The sequence below is a fragment of the Setaria viridis genome, chromosome 8 (genome assembly GCF_005286985.2).
Source record: "Setaria viridis chromosome 8, Setaria_viridis_v4.0, whole genome shotgun sequence".
NCBI classification, from domain to species: domain Eukaryota; kingdom Viridiplantae; phylum Streptophyta; class Magnoliopsida; order Poales; family Poaceae; genus Setaria; species Setaria viridis.
In genome coordinates, this window is record NC_048270.2 from 33,535,616 (window position 1) to 33,555,425 (window position 19,810).

The 19,810-nt window shown below is 49.1% G+C and overlaps 3 protein-coding genes and 1 non-coding gene across 4 annotated transcripts; 2 read left to right on the forward strand and 2 right to left on the reverse strand.

Moving 5' to 3' along the window:
* Nucleotides 1–1,169: 1,169 nt before the first annotated feature.
* Nucleotides 1,170–5,192, forward strand: LOC117833273 (ABC transporter F family member 5). Its single transcript, XM_034712714.2, has 9 exons — nt 1,170–2,144; nt 2,357–2,698; nt 2,829–2,969; nt 3,097–3,276; nt 3,430–3,585; nt 3,685–3,786; nt 3,918–4,046; nt 4,459–4,563; nt 4,670–5,192. Exons 1-9 carry the CDS (start codon nt 1,293–1,295, stop codon nt 4,763–4,765), a joined length of 2,103 nt encoding a protein of 700 aa, XP_034568605.1. The 5' UTR covers nt 1,170–1,292; the 3' UTR covers nt 4,766–5,192.
* A 942-nt stretch (nt 5,193–6,134) lies between these two features.
* On the reverse strand, nt 6,135–8,288 carry LOC140220054 (uncharacterized). The gene has a single exon (XM_072295790.1). The coding sequence runs from the start codon at nt 8,041–8,043 to the stop codon at nt 6,715–6,717; it is 1,329 nt and encodes a 442-aa protein (XP_072151891.1). The 5' UTR covers nt 8,044–8,288; the 3' UTR covers nt 6,135–6,714.
* Nucleotides 8,289–8,882: 594 nt separating this feature from the next.
* Nucleotides 8,883–9,467, reverse strand: LOC117833274 (uncharacterized). The gene is made up of 2 exons (XR_011899086.1): nt 9,330–9,467; nt 8,883–9,102 (listed from the first exon to the last, which is right to left on the reverse strand). It is a non-coding gene; the product is annotated as an uncharacterized protein (transcript).
* Nucleotides 9,111–15,438, forward strand: LOC117833272 (disease resistance protein Pik-2). The gene is made up of 4 exons (XM_034712713.2): nt 9,111–10,403; nt 11,488–12,081; nt 12,639–14,929; nt 15,021–15,438. The coding sequence occupies exons 1-3, from the start codon at nt 9,339–9,341 to the stop codon at nt 14,403–14,405; spliced, it is 3,426 nt and encodes a 1,141-aa protein (XP_034568604.1). The 5' UTR covers nt 9,111–9,338; the 3' UTR covers nt 14,406–14,929; nt 15,021–15,438.
* The last annotated feature ends 4,372 nt before the right edge of the window (nt 15,439–19,810 follow it).

Below are 19,810 nucleotides of genomic sequence, written 5' to 3' on the forward strand. Positions count from 1 at the left end.
ATTAGCTTATACAACAAAAAAATTATATGAGAAAACAAAAACAAAACAAAATGTAAAATTTTGAAATCCACTTTTCAAGAAGAGCAATGAGGAGGTAAACACCTCTTTCCCTAACAATCACAACTTTTTGTTTAAAGTATGGCATATTGGGGACCATATCTTGGATCTTTGTACTTGTAGGGAACATCGCAGAGAAAAAAATTCTCGTACGCTACCAGCCCAAAACATTTAGACCACACAAAATTAGCAAATAGAAACCTCCAACAAAAAAAACTATTCTCTTGTTCCCTTTCTCTAGAAGAAATTGATGCTAGGCTTCCATAGAAAACACAAATATCTACACGAAACTAGAACTGAAGAAACTGAATTTGAGAACGTTCTTATACTATGAAACTTTTGCATTCTCACCTAAAAGGTTGAATGTTAAATCCCTAAACCTTAAAATGCATCTAATAAAATTGTTTTGATACAACGTCGTTTTCTTCTTCTACCCCTCTCATTCATCATCCATACTCTCTTTGTATGTGAACTGATCAATATCAATAATAAGGATCTACATGCTGTACCAATGTACTGGAACCAATGGTATTAAAGGAAATTTCTAAAAAAAACCATTTAAACCCTTTTATGAAAAAGAGTTATATAACGAAGAAGAATATACTAATATAAGGCTGCCAACAAAACATACAACAAAGAAGAATTTATGAATAAAAACTACAGAAATTAGAGCTATTTAATAATATTAAGAAACCATTTCCCGCTACATATATTTAGCCCAAAATATTGGTTCTAAAAGCAACTTAGAAAAAAAAGTCATATGAGCGACATCTGTACGGCAACCATTTTTAGTTTGCAAGCTAAAGCATCAACGTCATGTATTTTGGAGAAATTTTCTATGCTCCACCTCCAAAAATGTTGAGACCACATGACAACAACTTAAAAAAGCATCTTTTGCAAAAAGAAAAATAAAAAAAGCCGTAAATCATGGAAGGAAAAATAGAATTTCGACCCAAACAATAGTATCATTTAAAAACAAAATGAAAGAAACTAGACTGATAAAAGAAAATTTGAGGGGCAGAAAAAATTTGAAGTCAAATTAAACCCTGAAAATCATCCAGCAAATAAATTTGACTAATATATATAAAAAAAACCGTTTCTTCTTCTACCCCACCTCCTTCCTCACCCATACACTCCCCTGGTTGTGGGTTCGTGCTGTGTGGCCTCTCTCCCTCCACCCAACCCAGCCAAGAATCAGAGCAGAGGGAGAGGCCCCGCCTCCACCAAGCATTCCAATGGCCGCCATGGACATCCTCTCCTGCAAGCTCCGCTCCCTCCGCCTCAATTCCGCCCTCCTCCCCTCCCCTCCTTCTCCGTCCCGCTCCGTCCCCATCTCCCGCCGCCTCCGCCGCCGCCGCCATGCACCCCTCCACTGCCGCCTAACCACCTCATCCTCCCCCTCAACTTCCACCACCACCACCACTACGGAAGAGGCGAAAAACCAGGACCTTTCCTCCCTCCTCTCCTCATCCTCCGACCCCTCCGCCGCCGGCGCCGCCAAGAAGAAGCGGTCGGGCGGCAGCAGCGGTGCGTCGAGCATCCCGTCGGGGGTGCGGCTGGAGGGCATCTCCAAGTCCTACAAGGGCGTCACCGTGCTCAAGGACGTGTCCTGGGAGGTGCAGCGCGGCGAGAAGGTGGGCCTCGTCGGCGTGAACGGCGCCGGCAAGACGACGCAGCTCCGCATAATCGCGGGGCTCGAGGAGCCCGACGGCGGCACCGTCGTCAAGGCCAAGGAGAACATGAAGATCGCCTTCCTCAGCCAGGAGTTCGAGGTCTCCGCCTCCCGCACCGTCAGGGAGGAGTTCTTCAGCGCCTTCGAGGAGGAGATGGAGGTCAAGCGGCGGCTCGAGCAGGTGCAGGCCGCGCTCGAGGGCGCCACCGAGGACATGGACCTCATGGGCCGCCTCCTCGACGAGCTCGACCTCCTGCAGCGGCGGTCGAAGGACGTCGACCTCGACATGGTGGACGTCAAGGTGCAGAAGCTCATGCCGGAGCTCGGGTTCGCGTCGGAGGACGCCGACCGCCTCGTCGCGTCCTTCAGCGGCGGGTGGCAGATGAGGATGTCCCTCGGCAAGATACTTCTTCAGGTATAAGAATTCGACCTTTTGCATTCCACAATTGCAGCTGTTACAATATTACAATGTGAAGAGTTGTGCTGGGTGGAAATGGAATTGCATTGTGGCACCCAATTGGTGATGAATTCCAATAGAGTTGTCATCCAGCAATTGCTTCTAGTTTAGATTTTTTTTCTCAAGCGTATTGTTCTGTTCTATGTTTACTAAAATCTGATTTTTTGCAGGATCCTGATTTGCTGCTACTTGATGAGCCTACAAATCATGTCGATTTGGACACCATTGAGTGGCTGGAGAGCTATCTGAAGACTCAGGATGTGCCGATGGTCATCATATCTCACGACAGGGCTTTTCTTGATCAGTTGTGTACCAAGATAGTGGAAACTGAATTTGGTGTGTCCAAGACATACAAGGGTAACTACTCAGAGTACATTCTAGCCAAGGCGATAGCGGTCGAGGCACAGTATGCTGCGTGGGAGAAGCAGCAGAAGGAGATTGAACAGACAAAGGAACTGATAAACAGACTTGGAGCTGGAGTTAACGCGGGGCGTGCCTCCAGTGAGCAAAAGGTAATTGCTTGGATTTCATAGTGGAGGCTTGCATCAAATCACTGTGGCCTATCATATTACATTTTCAGCTGCTATTTTGTATGTTTCTGCTTACATTTTTGTGTGGATTCTAACGACTTTATCTGAACAGAAATTGGAGAAGCTTGAAAAGGAAGGGTTGATTGAGAAACCTTTCCAACGGAAGCAGCTAAAGATCAGATTCCCTGAGCGGGGAAGAAGTGGTAGAACCGTGTTAACAATAAAGAATCTTCAGTTTGGATTTGAGGATAAGGTCAGCATCGTTGTGTGAATGCTCATTGCTTCCAAGATTTCAGTTTATGAATTAATATATTATTATATTGTGATATCATATACACTAACTATTTACACACATTCTGATTGCTGCGATGTGTGTTCAGACTCTGTTCAACAATGCCAACCTAATAGTAGAGAGAGGTGAAAAGATAGCTATCATTGGGCCCAATGGATGTGGGAAGAGCACACTGCTTAAACTTATTTTGGGGATGGAGAAGCCACAAGGTGGTGAGGTGCTTCTTGGGGACCACAATGTGCTGCCAAACTATTTCGAGCAGAATCAGGTATGGTAAACTGAATCACTCTAATTGTTATCTCTTCGTGTGGTTGTTTCAGATAAATCTAGCTGCTGTGGGTACCTTAATCATGCTCCTCTGAGTAACTACAGTAAAAATTGCACTTTCCAACTAGATTAATGGGATATGATGTTTTACCAGGCAGAAGCTCTTGATTTGGAGAAGACTGTGCTAGATACTGTAGCAGATGCTGCAGAAGATTGGAAGCTTGATGATATCAAAGGTCTGCTTGGCCGTTGTAACTTCAGGGATGACATGCTGGACAGAAAAGTTCAATATTTAAGTGGTGGAGAGAAGGTAATGTGCATTTTCAGTACAGTTATTACTCCTCACAGGTTACCTTTATGCTCTGTCTGAATGCTCTCCAAAGCTCACTCTTTCTCTAATATTCCTTAGGCGAGGCTTGCATTTTGCAAGTTCTTGGTGACTCCATCTACTTTACTCATCTTGGATGAACCGACAAACCATCTTGATATCCCATCAAAAGAAATGCTTGAGGTCAGATGCAGCCCTCATCCTTCTCGAAAGTTCAGTTTTCATGATCTTTAGTTTCCTCGTTTTTCTCTGTTATGGGATTGTCAAAAATTTTGAGCATGCAGACCTAATAAATGGTTTTGCATGCATGACAGGAGGCAATATCAGAGTATACAGGTACTGTGATAACAGTTTCTCATGATCGTTACTTCGTAAAACAAATTGTTAACCGGGTTATTGAAGTAAAAGATCAGACTATCCAGGACTATAAAGGAGATTACAATGTAAGTTCTCATATGATCTTTATTCTTTAAAGCCTACCATTATGCTTCCTTCAGATTTCTGATCGCAATGGGCATGAATTATGTTGAATTCTTCTTGCTATTATTCCCTTAGTGTAACTGCATGATCATCCCATCTGTTTACAGTGTTATCTGCTTAACTCAGAGTTAAGTGTATTGTACTTTTGACAAAGTTAATTAGAAGCTCGTGTACTGAAGTAGTGTGCCAGAAACTTTAGCAATAATAATTCCATAAGTTAGTATGTAGAATATCTGAACATGAGAGTGACACACACGTGCGCACTGAAAGGAAAGGAATTGGAATCCATCTAGTTTTACAAAGGATTTCCACTCTGAATCATATCAAGACATACGAAAGCAAGTATGATGAAATTTTCTTCATCGATGATTTCAGTATTACCTTGAAAGGAACCTTGAAGCCAGAGAAAGGGAACTTGCCCGTGAGGAAGAGCTCGAGGAGAAAGCCCCCAAAGTAAAGGCCAAGTCCAAAATGTCGAAGGTAAATATTGCTATGGTCCATTCATAGTACCATTTCAGGTATGAACCATAAATTTCCTTTGCTTTAGTTTGTCAATCTAACATTTTTTTTCTGAACTCGAATGCAGGCGGAGAAAGAAGCCAGAAAGAAGCAGAAGGTGCAGGCCTTCCAACAAAGCAAGCAGAAATCGAAGTCGCTTAAAAACTCAAAGAGGTGGAAGTGAAGTGTCATGGTTCCTCGCTTAGGGATTTACAGTGCTGTATGCTATCAGCAACACCAGTACAAGGCAGAAACCAGTATTTGCTACTGCCTGGTGTGCTCTATGCTATAACCGGTATACCAACAGAAGCACTGGATACATCAGCTGGAAGTAATCCTACTAGCGTCGGAGAAGACCGAAAATACTGTAACCAAGCTCCAAGCAGGAAGCGTTATGTGACCTTGTACATAATACAGGCAGTTTCAGGAGGAATGGTTTATTTTTGTGATGAATGGAGGATGCCATAATGTTCATCCAGCTATGTTATTCCAACGGTAGAACTACACATTGTACAATGCCATTGATCCATGGCTCAGGCAATTCTTTCTCATATACAACCTGTACTAATTGATACACGTTAAATATAAAGAATGCAAATTAGGTTGGCTTAGACTTTTTTGCTGTTATATCTATTCATGGTAAAATTTAGGTTGGTTTATGCTGTACCACATGAGTAAACTGCAGGCATCTGAGCAGAGCAGCTTCTTCTCATGGAAATGAACTGCTGTGAAAAAATGTTCAGAAAAATGGACATTTTCAGGTGAAAAATGGACATAGTTACCCCGAGCTGTTTCATGAGATAATTGCAACTAAGAAAAAATCAAGACAGGCGCATAAAGATTCGATCAAGATGGTGGAGCCAGGGAGCTAATGTAAAGGCAGGGTTACAACAGCTAGATTTGCACCCATATCCCCGAAATTCCCAAACAGAAGCCATTGGCAACCAATCTAGAGGCCCCTCCAGCTTGAGCAGAACCAAGACTTGCTGGGTCCAACTGTCCATCTCTGCAAATCAATATCCAAAAACAGGAGTAATTCAACCTCTGAAGAATCTCAATCGATAAGAACAACAAATGCCCAATCGCAATTGCAGCGAGTAAAACAACCAAAACAATCATATTCTTTGGCAGACAGAGATGGTTATTGGTTACCTATCGTTCCTCCCTGGGGACGATGACACCACCGGCGACGACGGTGGCTTGTATGGTCCAAGAAGCCCTGCGCCGCCGCTTGGTCGAACACCAAACTTCACCGGCGATGGCACCACTGCCGGTGTGGCTTGACGGCGCCGCCGGGTGGAGGAACTCTGCCGCAGCAGGGGACGGGGGCGTGCAGCGGTGGCGCGCGGGAGGGGACCGCCGGCAACACAGCTTGTCCACGGCACGCCGGGGCCAAGCGAAGGTAGGCGGTGGCGGAGGCGGCATCGCCGGCTTGCGGATGGGCCGGCCGAGTAATTTGCAGAAACACCCCTAACTGGATCGCGGACTAATAATCGCGATCCAAACTTTTTCAAATAGAACCCTACTTTGGATCGCGATTATTGATCACGATCCAAATATTTACAAATAGCACCCTATAATCTTTCAAGAACCCCCCTGGATGGGATCGTCTTCTCCTCCTGCCCGTCTGCCGCCACCGTCCTCCCCGCCGTCCGCCCACGCCGGAAGCGCTAAGCACCAGCTATCTCTCGCTCATCTGCTGCCGCGGCCACGAGAGGACGCCGGAGGCGCGCGGTGCCATTCGCCGCGTCGAAGCCGCGGCGGCAAGGCAAGCGATGGCGTTGCCGTTGGCGATGGACCGCCGGAGTGGCACCGGTGATCCTCCGGCTTTTGATACGGCGCTGGCCAGTCCCTCCTGCGCTTCTGTTTCAGATTCCAGGAATCCCCCGGCTTTCACCACTCCTCCGTGTCTTGGTCAGAGACACGCACATGAACACATCACCTTAGCTCTCAGCCTCTGATGACAAATTCAGCTACCAAATGGCACGTCTGTCAGATTGTCATCAGCGCGATTCAGTTTCACCCAAGCAAAGGGATGAGCAAACACAGGCATCTAAACATTGAGGTGCCACATATAGGCTCACAAGCCACAGATGAACGAAGTAAAACTACAAGGTGACACACAGCTTCGTCCTAAAAGCCACTACAAAAGCACGCTGCAATGTCAGTTACATGACTGAACGAAAGTCGGTGGTCAATGGCTCCCCGCAGTGGATGATCCTCCACGTGCAGCAGCCGCCGCAGACGCCAATGGCGACGATGGTGGGCTGGTGGCTTGTATGGCCCAAGCAGCCCTGCGCCGCCGCTTGGTCGAACACCAAACTTCACCGGCGATGGCACCGCCGCTGCTGCGGTCGTTGCCCTTGTCCGTCTTCCTGCGGCCGCAGCTACTGGCATCAGTGCAGACGCAGCAGCCGGATTTGTGGCAACAGCAGCCACTGCCGGACTCTGTGCAGCAGCCGCCAATGCAGAGCTCAATGCCGCAGCTGCAAGCGCCGGGTTCTGCCCGAGCAATGCCGCAGCCTGCGCCGGGTCCCGCGCGTAGGCTGCAAGGTCCCCCACGCCGGCGGCCGCTATGGCATCAAGCATCGGCTGCAACGCGGGCGCCTCTGCCGCCGGTAGCGGCGGCGCCGGGGGTGCCTTGGCCTTCCGCGCGGGTTCATTGGCGAGCTGGCAATGCAGCATGCGCCCCTCGAACACGCGGTACGGCTCTGCCACCGCCGTCGCGGCGCCGGCCGCCGCGCGGTACACGAACAGCGCGTACCCGCGGGACCTGCCCGTGTCGGCGTCGAAGCCGAACGGCCCGCCCTCGAGCTCCCCGAACCGCGCGAAGAACGCGCGCAGGCGCTCCGCGCCGGCGTCCGGCGCGACGTTGGTCACGTACACCCGCCTCCCGGCGCCGCCACCGCACCCGCGGGACCGGTCGGGGCCGGCCGAGGCGAACTGCGCCGAGACGTGGCGGCTGGCGACGAGGACGCGCGGGGCGTCCAGGAGGGCGCGGCGGGCGGCGGCGCGGGAGGCGAAGGACACGAAGGCGTACCCTCTGCACCGCCGCCCGCGGTCCGCGACGGCGTGGCATTCGGCGAGGGCCCCGAAGCGGGAGAACGCCTCCGCGAGCGCGGCGGCATCGGCGCGCGGGGGAAGGCCGTGGACGAAGAGCCGGCGGTGGGACGGGGACGCGTCGGCGGCGGCGACGAGGCGGGCGCGCAGCGCGGGGTCGGACGCGGTCGCCTCCGCTAGGATGGCGACGAGGCGGGGCTTCGAGTAGGGCTCGATCAGGCGCCGCACGGATCCCGCCGGCGAGGACGGCGGCGAGGGGTCCGGCTCGGAGTCGGAGCCGGTTGCCGGGACGGGGTCTCGCCGCTGCCGGCGCTTGTGCTCGGTCGTGGAGGTGGTGGGATGGGAATGTAGGGGGAGGTCGGGGTTCTGCTCCTTGGCGGCTCTGTCCTTCCTCTTCCCCATGGCCGGGAGGGTCGCCGGCGGCGGCGAGGTGTGATGGCAGAATGGAGGCAGTGTGGGACCCACCCCCTGGGCTACCGGCTCTTCGCTACTTCTTGGCTTCTTGCTGTGCCAGAGCAATTGGATTAATAAGATTTAATGAACATTCTATCAAACTATCTGGGTGGTCTGGTTGGTTATCAGACAAATTTGATTTTTTTGATTTTCTTTCAATTTTTAGTTCAGTGCCCATCGTTCTTTCAAAGTTTCAATTTTTAGTTCAGCGTGCGTCGTAGAATCTCATTCTTCCAGCTTCACCTCTGTTTGAGAGCACATTTTTGTTCTGTCACAGCAAGAATCTCATTCTTTCAGCTTCACTTCTGCAAAGATTACTAGTTTGAATGTGCAACATCGTTTTAGCAGAAGTTCAGACTTTCAGTACACCCCCAATTTTTCATCTGTGCCACCGGTTCCAGAAGGAACTCAGCGCCACAAACTGATGCGAAGTACTAATAGTCCGAATGTGCAAATCGTTTTAGCAGAAGTTCAGACTTCCAGTACACCTCCATTCTTTCACTTGTGTCGCAGCCTGCAGGCAATTTCAGTTCCAATAAACGCAGAAGAGTTGAGATGATGTATTAGTGCACTTCCACAATGAGTTTAGGATCACAAAATTGTATCAATGCATCTTGATAGTTTCAGGGGAAATAGACATGAATCATACCAGTTCCATCCCAAAAAAGCCCAGTTTCAGAGACCTGACTAAATAACACCGACACGGTTCAAATCAAACTAACGGTTTGCTTGCCTCTGCTTCTACCACACAAAAGGAAGTTGGCGAACCCATGCTTTTTTGATGTGCATAAAGAAAGCAAATACCTTGAGCTCTTATTAATGATTTGCACACCTTAAAATGCTAAACTGATTGCACACCTCGAGTTCTTTGCTTGGGCATACTACCTTTGCCTAGTTCTGTGAATTGTGATCCTTTCTCCTTTGCACACTTTGAAGGATTACTCGCATTAGAAGCAACCATCACCTGTTGCTTCCAGCTTCCAAGAACTTGTGCCTAGAAGGGCGATTCTGCATGAAAAGCGGAAGTAGAAGAACTTGTGCTAAATGGTGAGGCACGCAACTTGAAAAGAAAAACAATGTTCTTTGCTTCAGCCACCCAATTTTGTGTTCCTACGCCTAAGGTAAGGTCCCCTTTATAATACCATCCCCATAAACTCATGGGGGCACACAACTCTCAGCATTAGCAGTACCACTTGCTAGCTTCTGCTACACAAGCAAACCCATAGGATACACACCTGAGAGTAATGGCGGACCTTGCAATCGGGATTTCCAGGGCGGCGGTTCAGTTGCTGGCGGACAAAGTCAGGACCGCCATCAAGGAGGAGGCAGAGCAGTGGCAGATTGTGCAGCGTGATCTCGTGTTCATCACGGGGGAGTTCGAGATGATGCAGTCCTTCCTCAACGTCGCCGACGCGGAGCGCGTCAGGAACGATGTTGTGTGGACCTGGGTGAGGCAGGTCCGCGACCTCTCCTATGACACGGAGGACTGCATTGAGTTCGTCCTCCAACTGGACACAAAGAAGAGGTCCTGGTGGCTCCGGCTGTTGGCGTCTTGTGGCAAGACGGGAGCAGCGCTGCCAGTGGACGAAGCCGTCGCCGAGACAACACTGCTGAGGGCTCGAGTGGTGGACGTGAGCCAGAGGAACATACGCTACAACCTTATTGTAGACTCTGGCTCCAAACCCATCAATCAGCAGGTTCAAAGGACTGCTGCCTCCAGCACAAGTTCATTTGACATTCTCACCAATGCTGTTAAGAAGACGAGCCCCTTGGATCTTCCCGGATTGATCACTAGGGAAGACGAGGACCTTCAAGTGATCTCGGTCTGCGGACCAGAAGGTGATCTTGGGAAAGTAGCCATCATCAGGAAGTTGTACGGTGATTCAAGAATCTACAAGGAATTTGAATGCCGCGCCTGGGTGAAGCTTATGGAGCCTTTTAATGCTCATGAGTTTATACGGACCTTGATGATTCAGTTCTTCGCACACTCTTGCTGCAGCCAAGAACAACAAGAAGGAAGCATAAGTCTGGATGCGTTGATGAGGATGCAGGTCGCCCAAGGCGATCTGCTAAAGGAGTTTGCTAATAAAATCAGCACACATAGGTACCTCATCGTCCTTGAAGACCTATATACCATGGCACAGTTGGATACCATCAGATCCTACCTGCCGGACACGAAGAAAGGAAGCCGGATTGTCTTGTTAACCCACCAGCCGGTGATCGCAAGCCTATGCGCGGGGGAGCCGTGTCGAGTTTTTGAGCTTGTCCAGTTTTCACCGGATCACTCTGTCTGCGTCTATTTCAAAGAGGTAAATCAATAGTGTACTTTCAGAAATTAAAAAAAATATTTCATACATGTCGCTGGCACACCACTTTTTCGATTTTCTATATATTTTATTTACCATATATAGTGGGAGTTTGTAATACATGACACGAACAAAAATATGAGCCACTTTCTGAGCTCTAGATTTTGCCCGCATGCTCTAGCCTGGCTGGTAAACAAAATCCACCTTAGCTTGGCTAAGAAGAGAAAGCTGTTTAGTTGCCTGCGAAACATTAGTTGTATGAGATAAATGTGGACAAATAAGGGTTATTATGATATTTATTTTGTGCATTTTTAAATATTTGTGGAGCATTTATTTTATAAGCATCAATATTCCTTAAGCACAATAATATCACTTGATATATCCTAACAATGCAGTAGTAGCATCATTAGCTAGGCAGTTGTTGACTGCATCAAGCAAGCCAAGCTCTGCAAAAATTTCATGTTTCTACAAAGCCAGGCTGTCATACCTTAGTAACATGCAGGCAACAAAGCACTTCTGTATTCATCTTTTAGACCAGGCTAAGCAAAATGCAGGTAACCAAATTAACATTTTCATGATTACACATACCTCCTAGTGGACTCTATCTTCTCTATTGTTCATGCTCTTATTTTTAGATGGCTTTGTTGTACAAATGCTGTTGGCACCCAACAAATACATATAAAAACCATATACCAATTCAAGATCTGAATTATTGAAACCTATGTGCAGATTTCTATTGTCCCCCAATTAAACTTCCTTTTCTTTGTGTGTGATTGTGTGCATCGTTTGAAAACAGTGCTATGTCTGCTTTAGTTTTGTGCGCCCGTCTACCAGAAACATAGTTCAATAATTAATGAATATAACTTTTCCACTGAATCAGGGAATTTTTCATACATGTCAATTTTCCTAGCTACTAGTTTAGGTTGGCGATCTAATTTGACAGCCCAAAGCGGCCAAATGTTAGTTGAGAAATCTTATTTGTTTACTAGCACTTATTGGCATAGGTGCTTATTTTAATTGAAAATAATTAATCTCCCCTCTCTATTCTTCTTTCAACTTGTTTGTACATCTGTTTCTATATCTGCAGGGTTTCCAGCATGATAGAGTCCATTCCTTTATAAAGGAAGAACCCGACCATTCATTGTGCAAGTATGGCCTTCTTGGACGTGACATTGAAGTGGATGCACTTTTTGAGCAAATCCAAGAAGGTCGTCTTATTTCTTTGTGGGGAATGCCTGGTGTTGGTAAATCAGGACTCATTTGGGACATCTACTGCAAATGGCAGACTAGTAATAATTCATGGAAGCACGCTTGGGCTAGTGTTTCCCATCCATTCAATCCCACAGACTTCTCCCGAAATTTACTTCTGAATTTGTATCTGGAATCAATTTCTTCGGAGGAAAGATATTCTAAAGCACATCAAGCAAAAGATCCCATCCAAGAATGTCGACATCTTCTACATGAGCATGTGTACCTAGTCGTAATTGATGGTTTGCAGTCCACGGAAGACTGGGATTGGATAAAATCTAACTTGATAGGAAGCGGAGGTTCAAGAAGCTGTATCATCACCATTACTTCGGAAGAAAGTGTTGGCGAACATTGTGCAGTATCATCAAACAATGCAGTAGTGCATAATATCAAAGGTCTTGAAGCTGATGCACCCCTTGAACTGTTCGAAAAGGTGTGTTTTCTCACAAGCATTGTTCCATTTAGTTTCTACTTATATCTACTAGCATAATTCCTTACTGTATCATACTATTACTAACTAGAAACTCTTTTTAGAGCCTCCATATATATTGAAACCTCAATAGGCACCATAGAAAAATAGATAAATCCTACAAATTCTAACAAACAATGGAAACATCTAGACGTCAATTCAGGAGACTCTAAAAATCATGGACAATAACAACCAATAGATCTAATATGTTTTTTTATAAATTTACCCATATGTGCTATTATAAAAAAATAGTCTAAAGTAACCCCAAATCTATATCTAAATTACTTGCCTTAGCCAATTATAAAAAAAATCATCTAAAAAGTCTATAGTACCCTAAGTCAACACAAAAAATTACTGACCTATTCCATTGTGAAAAATAATATAAAGTAACTCCCAAAACTTGTTCAAATGTTTGAAACGACATATAATTTGAAACAGATGGAGTATATACTATCATCTTTCAGTTCAAATGTTCAAACGAAAATATTAAAGTTTGTATTTCACACTTGTTTGACCAATAGATTCTCGAGGAGGAAGGATGCTATCAGGAAGACCAGATGAAAGAAGAAGCATATCATATCGTGTCCAAGTGTGGCGGGCTTCCAAAAGTGACTGTAACTTTGGCAAGATACTTGGCCAGAAGACCAAGCAAACTCAAGCAGGAGATGAGGCGTCTGAGTAACAACTTTATGCACGAGCTAGAGACCAACCCAGAGTTTGCTCCCTTACGTGGCATACTTGCCTGGATGCATTCTTACTTGCATGCTTGCCCTCGGCATCTCAAGAAATGCATGCTTTATCTATCGGTCTTTCCTCAAGACGGGATCATCGGGAGGAGGCGTTTGGTGAGGCGGTGGATCGCGGAGGGCTACTCAAAGGGCACCGACAGCATTAGCATGGAGAAGTACGCGGAGAAGCTTTTTGACGAGGTTGCTGCACTGAGCATCATTCAGCCAGTACTGGAGGCAAGTAAGGTTATTGGGTACCGAGTCAATGGTTTCTTCCGCGAGTATATCATCTCGCGGCCGGTGGAAGAGAGAGTTTTCTTTCCAGTGGAAGTCTCTGCACTGGAGAAGGGGCATGGCCGGCTGACCACAGAAGGCATAGGACAGCACCTAGCACTTGGGAGATCCTGGGAGGATGACCGGTTTGTGTTCGAGGGTTTGGACTTCTCACGGCTACGGTCTTTGACAGTGTTTAGAACAATGTTTTGGCCATGGTACGTCTCGGACAGGATGAGGGTGCTTCGGGTGCTGGATCTAGAGAATGCAGCGGGTGTACGGAATGTTGATTTGGAGGCGGCAGGGAAGCTGCTGCCTCGTCTGAAGTTCCTCTCGCTAAGAGGACAGAGGAATGTTTCGCGACTGCCAGATTCCGTGGGTGAGCTGATGCAGCTGCAAACTCTGGATATCAGAGACACCTCTATAGTCGCGCTACCACCATGCATCACCCGGCTACAGAAGCTGCAGTACATTCGTGCAGGTAACTACACCATAGCGTGGACGCAATATGACATCGGACGTGGAACTGATGGCTCTTTCAGCAATGGTGTTGAGGTTCCAAGAGGGATCGAGAGACTGAAAGCCTTGCAGACGCTTGGTGCTATTGATGTAAATACTGCAGGGGATGCCACTCTTAGTGAGATCCGTTCCCTCTTTCCCCAGTTGAAAAAACTCGAATTGTTCAGGATCAACCGCAAAGTCAGCGAAAGGTTTTTTCAGCTTTTAGATTTTGATGCACGTCATTTGGAATCATTGTCTTTGCAGTTTGAGAAGAACGACCATTTTGTTCATTCGAACTTCATCCACTTTCCCGAAGGCCTACGGAGCCTAAAGGTGCACGGCCATGTAGAGAAGTTCCCAAGGATCAGGTATCAAAATAATCTCTTGAAGCTGACTTTAGAGAAGACTACACTGTTCACACCAGATGACATAGAGGTCATGGGGAGCTTACCAAGTCTGCGTACTCTGCGCCTCCGTGTCAATGAAGATCAAGATGGCGAGCTCCAATTTCAGTATGGCTATTTCAGCAAACTCGAGGTCCTCGAGATTGTCTGCAAATCGAAGTTACGTGTAAGGTTTGGCTTTGATGCAATGGAAAAGCTTGAGCAGCTGAAGATTCACTGCCTTATGGGGTCGGATATGCAGTTCTCTGGGTTAGAGCACCCGGTTTCCCTCAAGCAAGTCTGGCTTATGGGTGACTTCGTCGACGCACTCAAGGTAGCATTGGAGCAGCAACTTGTCAAGCATCTGAATAAACCTGCTCCGAAACTGGAGGTTTTGTTATGAGCGGCGTATGGAATATGAAGTAAAGAATCAAACCGCAAAAGAGACACACGATTTACGTGGAAAACCCCTTCGATGTGAAGGGGAAAAAACCACGGGCACCAGCCGTCAACAATCTCACTATCTCAAGAGTTTAAGGTTACACGCCTATGGCGGCTTACAAGAGAATCTGATAATCTCTCTCTCTTCGAAACCCTAGCAAGGGGTATAAAGTTGTACGGACTCTTGGTCCCGGGCGAGGATGGAACTCCACCTCGCCTGATCCTGGGTCCTTCGTCCTGGAGTTGGATGCGCCCGGAACTCCGCCTCGCCCGACCCCGAGCCAGGGGTCGGATGCGCCTGACCCCTTGAGGGTGGATCTCCGCCTCGCCCGACCCCGAGTCCAGGGGTCGGGAGACGCTCCGCCTCGCCCGACCTCGAGTGTATGGGGTCGGGAAGGTTGGCCTTTATCCTGGAGTGAATTTGGAACAACTCCAACAGGTTTGAGCCACGTTCGTCCCAGGAGTCGTCCGAGGAGTCGAACTAAGGTATGTAGGCAATTGTTTCTGTTGTATGCCTGCCATTCGTACTTCCTTTCTTCTATTACTCTATCTAAACCTAGCATCCGGTTTACCACAGGGAAGTCCGACACTCCAACTTGCAGGTTTGGAAGACGACACGCTAGCTGATCATCCTAAGAAATCAGTTTTGAAGCTGCAGGGAGCCATGTTTTATCCTGATGGCCTGGCGGGTATTTACTGAAGTTCGAGATGCTGACTGCCAGCCGTGGCCCAATCCAGTATTCTCAGCCGAGAAGGATTAGCTCCAAGTCTCTTACTGTTATTAGTAGAAACCATTACCTGTTTTTTACCTCGAAAGCTTAGTAGAGCTGTGTATCATTATAATAAAGAAGCAGAAAATAATATTGTATGCTAATGAACACACTGAAATTTTATATTGGTCTATATGTACCAATAAGGCTCTTGTGTCTCGTGTACATCCACGAAAAGGTCTGTATTGTGATGGCTGGTGTGTAAACGAAAATATGAGAAATATTGTGCTGTCAAACAGGTGTTTTTTCTGCCTGGGGGGCTGCTGTTGGCGCCAACAATCGCGGTATGAAATCTTGACCAACAGCAGGCACTATCTTCAAGCAACCGGAAATTGATTCACTATTGCAAGACACAGACACTTCAAAAGCATTGGCTGTACTGTAGCAGGCAGTAAATGACAGCTAGAGCTTTGTCCATAAGCAAGTAACAAAGACCAAGCAAAGAACCTGCAGTACCACTAAGCAAAGATTAAATTGAGCTGCACTATTGCATTGCACCCGTTGTCAGTCTCATGGCCTTGGAGAAAAGAACAGAGCTGCTCACATTACAGAACTGAATGAGCAGTCGAGCTGCTAAGCAAAACAGAGAAGTACTGAACCATTGCTACTGCTGACAGACGTGCATAGACAAGGATTAAACAAGTGCTCATGCATTCAGACATGTATTAGTTCATCGATTAACTCATCAACTACTAAACTGATCAGGCACACACGGTCAAAAGCATGCATGCAATGATTAGTTCCTGTAGCTGTGCAAGTGACACGCCTGAATCAAAACAACTATCTCTGAATAATGGCCAAACCTTGCTTCTGCTGTCAGGGCTGGGCTGGTCGCTGCTGCTGATCTGCTCGACCGGGCCGGCTTGCTCCGCACCGCGAACTAGGCCTAGCGTGGCCTGCCTGAGCCGCTCTGGGCCGGCGTGCCTGGCTGGGCTGGCGTGCAGCTTGCCTCGCCTGGTCCGTGAGTGCCGGCCTGTGGAGCCCAGCGCAGCAGCGTCGCGCTTGGCGCGCGTGCCGCACGCGTGCCTCTGCCCGATAGAAGAACAGAGACGAACAGAGCAAGAACACGACGAACAAAGCTCAACTTTGAATCAAAAGTCCTCTCTCGAAACTCCACGGATCCAAATAAAACTTGATCCATAGAAGAAACACCTCAAGGTATAATAGATCCATGAAAAAGATTTTGGAAAGCTCAAGTATTCAGAGCGGATTTAGGAGAAAACCGAATGCCCTCCACGAAGAAAACGGTTTGGGAAAACTCAAATTCAAGCTAAATTCGTGAGTGATTTGAGGGAGGTCACATCAAAGTTGCTCATAAAGATCCTAGAAACAAATTCCCCCAACAAATTTTATGGGATTTGGATTTAAACATGTTGAACAAAAATTTCCACAAAAATGCTAAAAAAATCTGAAAAAGATAAATTTCAGATTCAAAGAGTATGAACAAGATGGCATGAAATTGATCTTTAAATTATTCCACCATGTTCGGTTACAAGTCACTCCTAAGCACAATCGAAATTAGGATGGCAAAAAAATCAATATAAAGATCCACTCATCTCTGTCCCTTTCTCACACCCAAAGGCTCCCACAATCAAATGAGAAGCTCACCATCAAAGAGATGCCCAACAGCCCTCCACACACACAAATATATATAGACATAGACATCCGAAAAATGATCAGAATGTCCTTACATGAAGCACACAACTCAAATACCTCCATAGGTAAAATCATTTAACTTTTTCCTCGTACATCGGATGAACCCAGCGCCTTTACGACTTAGCTTTGCCTCGACGCAAGCTTCGTGATAATACCGCGCGTCCTCTGACTCGACGATGTCCAGCTGCACCGAACTCATCCTCTGGTTTTGAGTTCAAACCAGTCAAACCCTCTTGCACACCCCGCAGGTGTGACTCAGACCCGATTTTGAGGCCAAACTGGTCAAAGCCTCTTGCACGCCGCACCCGACGTGACTCACCGATGTCGACGTGTCCGGCCTCCGCCAAGCAAGAGTACACGGATGGGATGGAGACAGCGTGTACTCTAGCTTAATCCCTCACTTAGTTGATGATGGCCTATCTATCCTCCAATATGCAAATGCGTTGACCTGCTATGACCAGAGTGCACCCCGGCATGGGTAGGTTTCACAGCTTCGAGGTTCTCAACTGGTGACGGAGTGCCCTGCAGTTGAGAGTGGTTCCAGACTCGAGAAAACAAGTGAGTACTATCCACTTACTAGGGCTTCGACCGTTAAGGGGGTTTGGACGGATCGCTACTGTTCAGGCTCCATCCGTGCAGGTACAGTTGTACAACCTCTGCGGAGTGTGTAAACCTATAGCTATAGTTTCGTTGGGGGGAAATATAAACAACCTCCAAATGCCCCTTAAAACAAATCATGAAGGCCCAGGCCCACCTGCGGTAATGACGATTGCCGCCGGCCCAGCATGGGCAGGGAACATCCCGCTCCGTCTCGTCCGACCCAGGACCCTGGGGTCGGACACTCCCGATCCCTCGATGGCAAAACTCCGCCTCACCCGACCCACGGTCCCAGGGTCGGATGCACCCGACCCCTCGCCGCAAAGTTCCGCCTCGCCCAACCCCGAGTGTAAAGGGTCAGACTCATTCGGGCCCACAAGACAAGGGTCCGCCTCGGGCATAGACCAGCAAACGAGGACGCGGATCTCGTGGGCCCCTCACTGATCTTGTCATAAATGCACCGCGGCTCTATCGCGCAGAAAGGCGCCTGCGCCCTTTGACGTGACCACCACAAGTACCCGGGCATAGAACGCTGTAGCCACGACCGCACAGGCTACAGTGCCACGGCTCCCCCTGATTCGCCATAAGGCACTCATGGCATGCGCCATCCGGCACAGGAGGGAGCTCCGCCCGTTCTCGCGCCCCGCGTATCCAGCGACAGGGACGCGACGTCCGTGTCCCACGGATCGTAAGCAGGACAACAGGGGTCAGCCGTATCCCCCAACGTGCATAGTTGCCACGACCAAACACCATCATCATGCTTGGCGGCAGCGGTCGCCAGGAAGATCGTCGACATGATCTGAAGACAGCTGCCCTCCTCTGGTGGACGCGCTGACAGGAGCCGAAGGCTGAAGCAGGAGGGGGCGGCCCGGGGACTTGGTCCTTCTCCTTGTACTTTACTTTACTCAGCTTATCTCTTTCACTTCTCCAGACCCCGGTTCACCTATAACCCTGAGCCCTCCTTGCGCTATAAAAGGAGAACCAGGGGCCCCGATACCGGGAGGACTCTCAGGCCAATAGAACCCACACACTCACCTCACGAGCATCGGTGCACACCCAAGAGACTTGGGACCGGCTCCCTCTCTCGCCTATTTGTAACCCCTACTACAGACCTTGCGTGAGTAACACGAGCAGCTCCTCATACTGGACGTAGGGCTTTCCTTGCCCGAACCAGTCTAACCCCGTGTCTTCTCACGCCACCATTAGAAGCCTTACGCGCATAAAAGAAATTTACTAGCAGTAGTCTTGACCCGCTAATCTTGACAACGACAGTTGGCGTGCCAGCTAGGGGACCTTTGCGTGTACATCACTAGCTTCTGATGGCCAGCCATGACGCCAGCTTTGCTGCCGGCTCCCTCGTCCGCTTTGGGAGCTTGGACTTCCTCGCCACGGGGGAGGGAGTCGCACTGATCCCTCTCCTTGGCCTGCCCGCTCGCCCCGACGTCCCCGGCTGCGCCGCCGGGATAGCAGTGAGCGACCGGGCGTGCACCACAGGGCCCCCTTCGGAGGAGTGGCCCTTCGGGCTGTGCAATGCCGCGGCGACCCACGGTCGCCTTCTGGCGCGGTCCATGACCATGTCACCTATGAGCAACGAGCTCGTGGGCGTGGCGAGGACAGCCTCCGACGCCGGTTCCGACAACAGGAGCCACCACCCCTCACACGAGTGCTTCATGGCCGACGCGCACTCCGAGGGGTCAAACAATAATGGCGCCAAGGGGAGGCAGCACACTCCCCCACCGCACGCCGCAGCTACGACAGCCGGACGCGCACGCGGCGCCCCACCAGGTGGTCGAGCGCCCCCGTAACGAAGGTGGGGCACGACAACGGGCGCGCGACATCCAACGACGCATTTGCGTGGACGGAGATCGCCCTCAGCTCTTCGCTCGTGCCAGCCAGAACATCGCTGCAGCGGCGGCCCTGCTCCGATGACTCCCCGAGCCGGTGACGCATAAGGAGCATCAGGCGCACCAAGATGTGCGCGACCTGCTCGAGTGCGCCGCCGTCCAGCAGGCGGAGAGCTCCGCGTCCCGGTGACGTGGGCACAACGCTAGCAGGGCAGCACCCACTGCACCTCCTGAGAGGCGGGGGGAGTCTGTCCACCAGCCTCCTCCCAGGGCGAACCAGGCTGCACCCGCTCGACGGACACCGCCACCCGCAGGAGGCGGGGCTCAGTCCGTTCACCAGTGCGTCGACCCCGTCCGCGACGCCCGCGACACTCTGGACGCGAGGAGGCGCTCCCGCGTGGACCGAGAGGACGAAGTGGACCGTGGCTATCACGTCCACCGTGGCGGCCGCTACGACAGCGAAGAAGATCGCAGCCCGAGCCCCGACCCAGCGGGGCCCA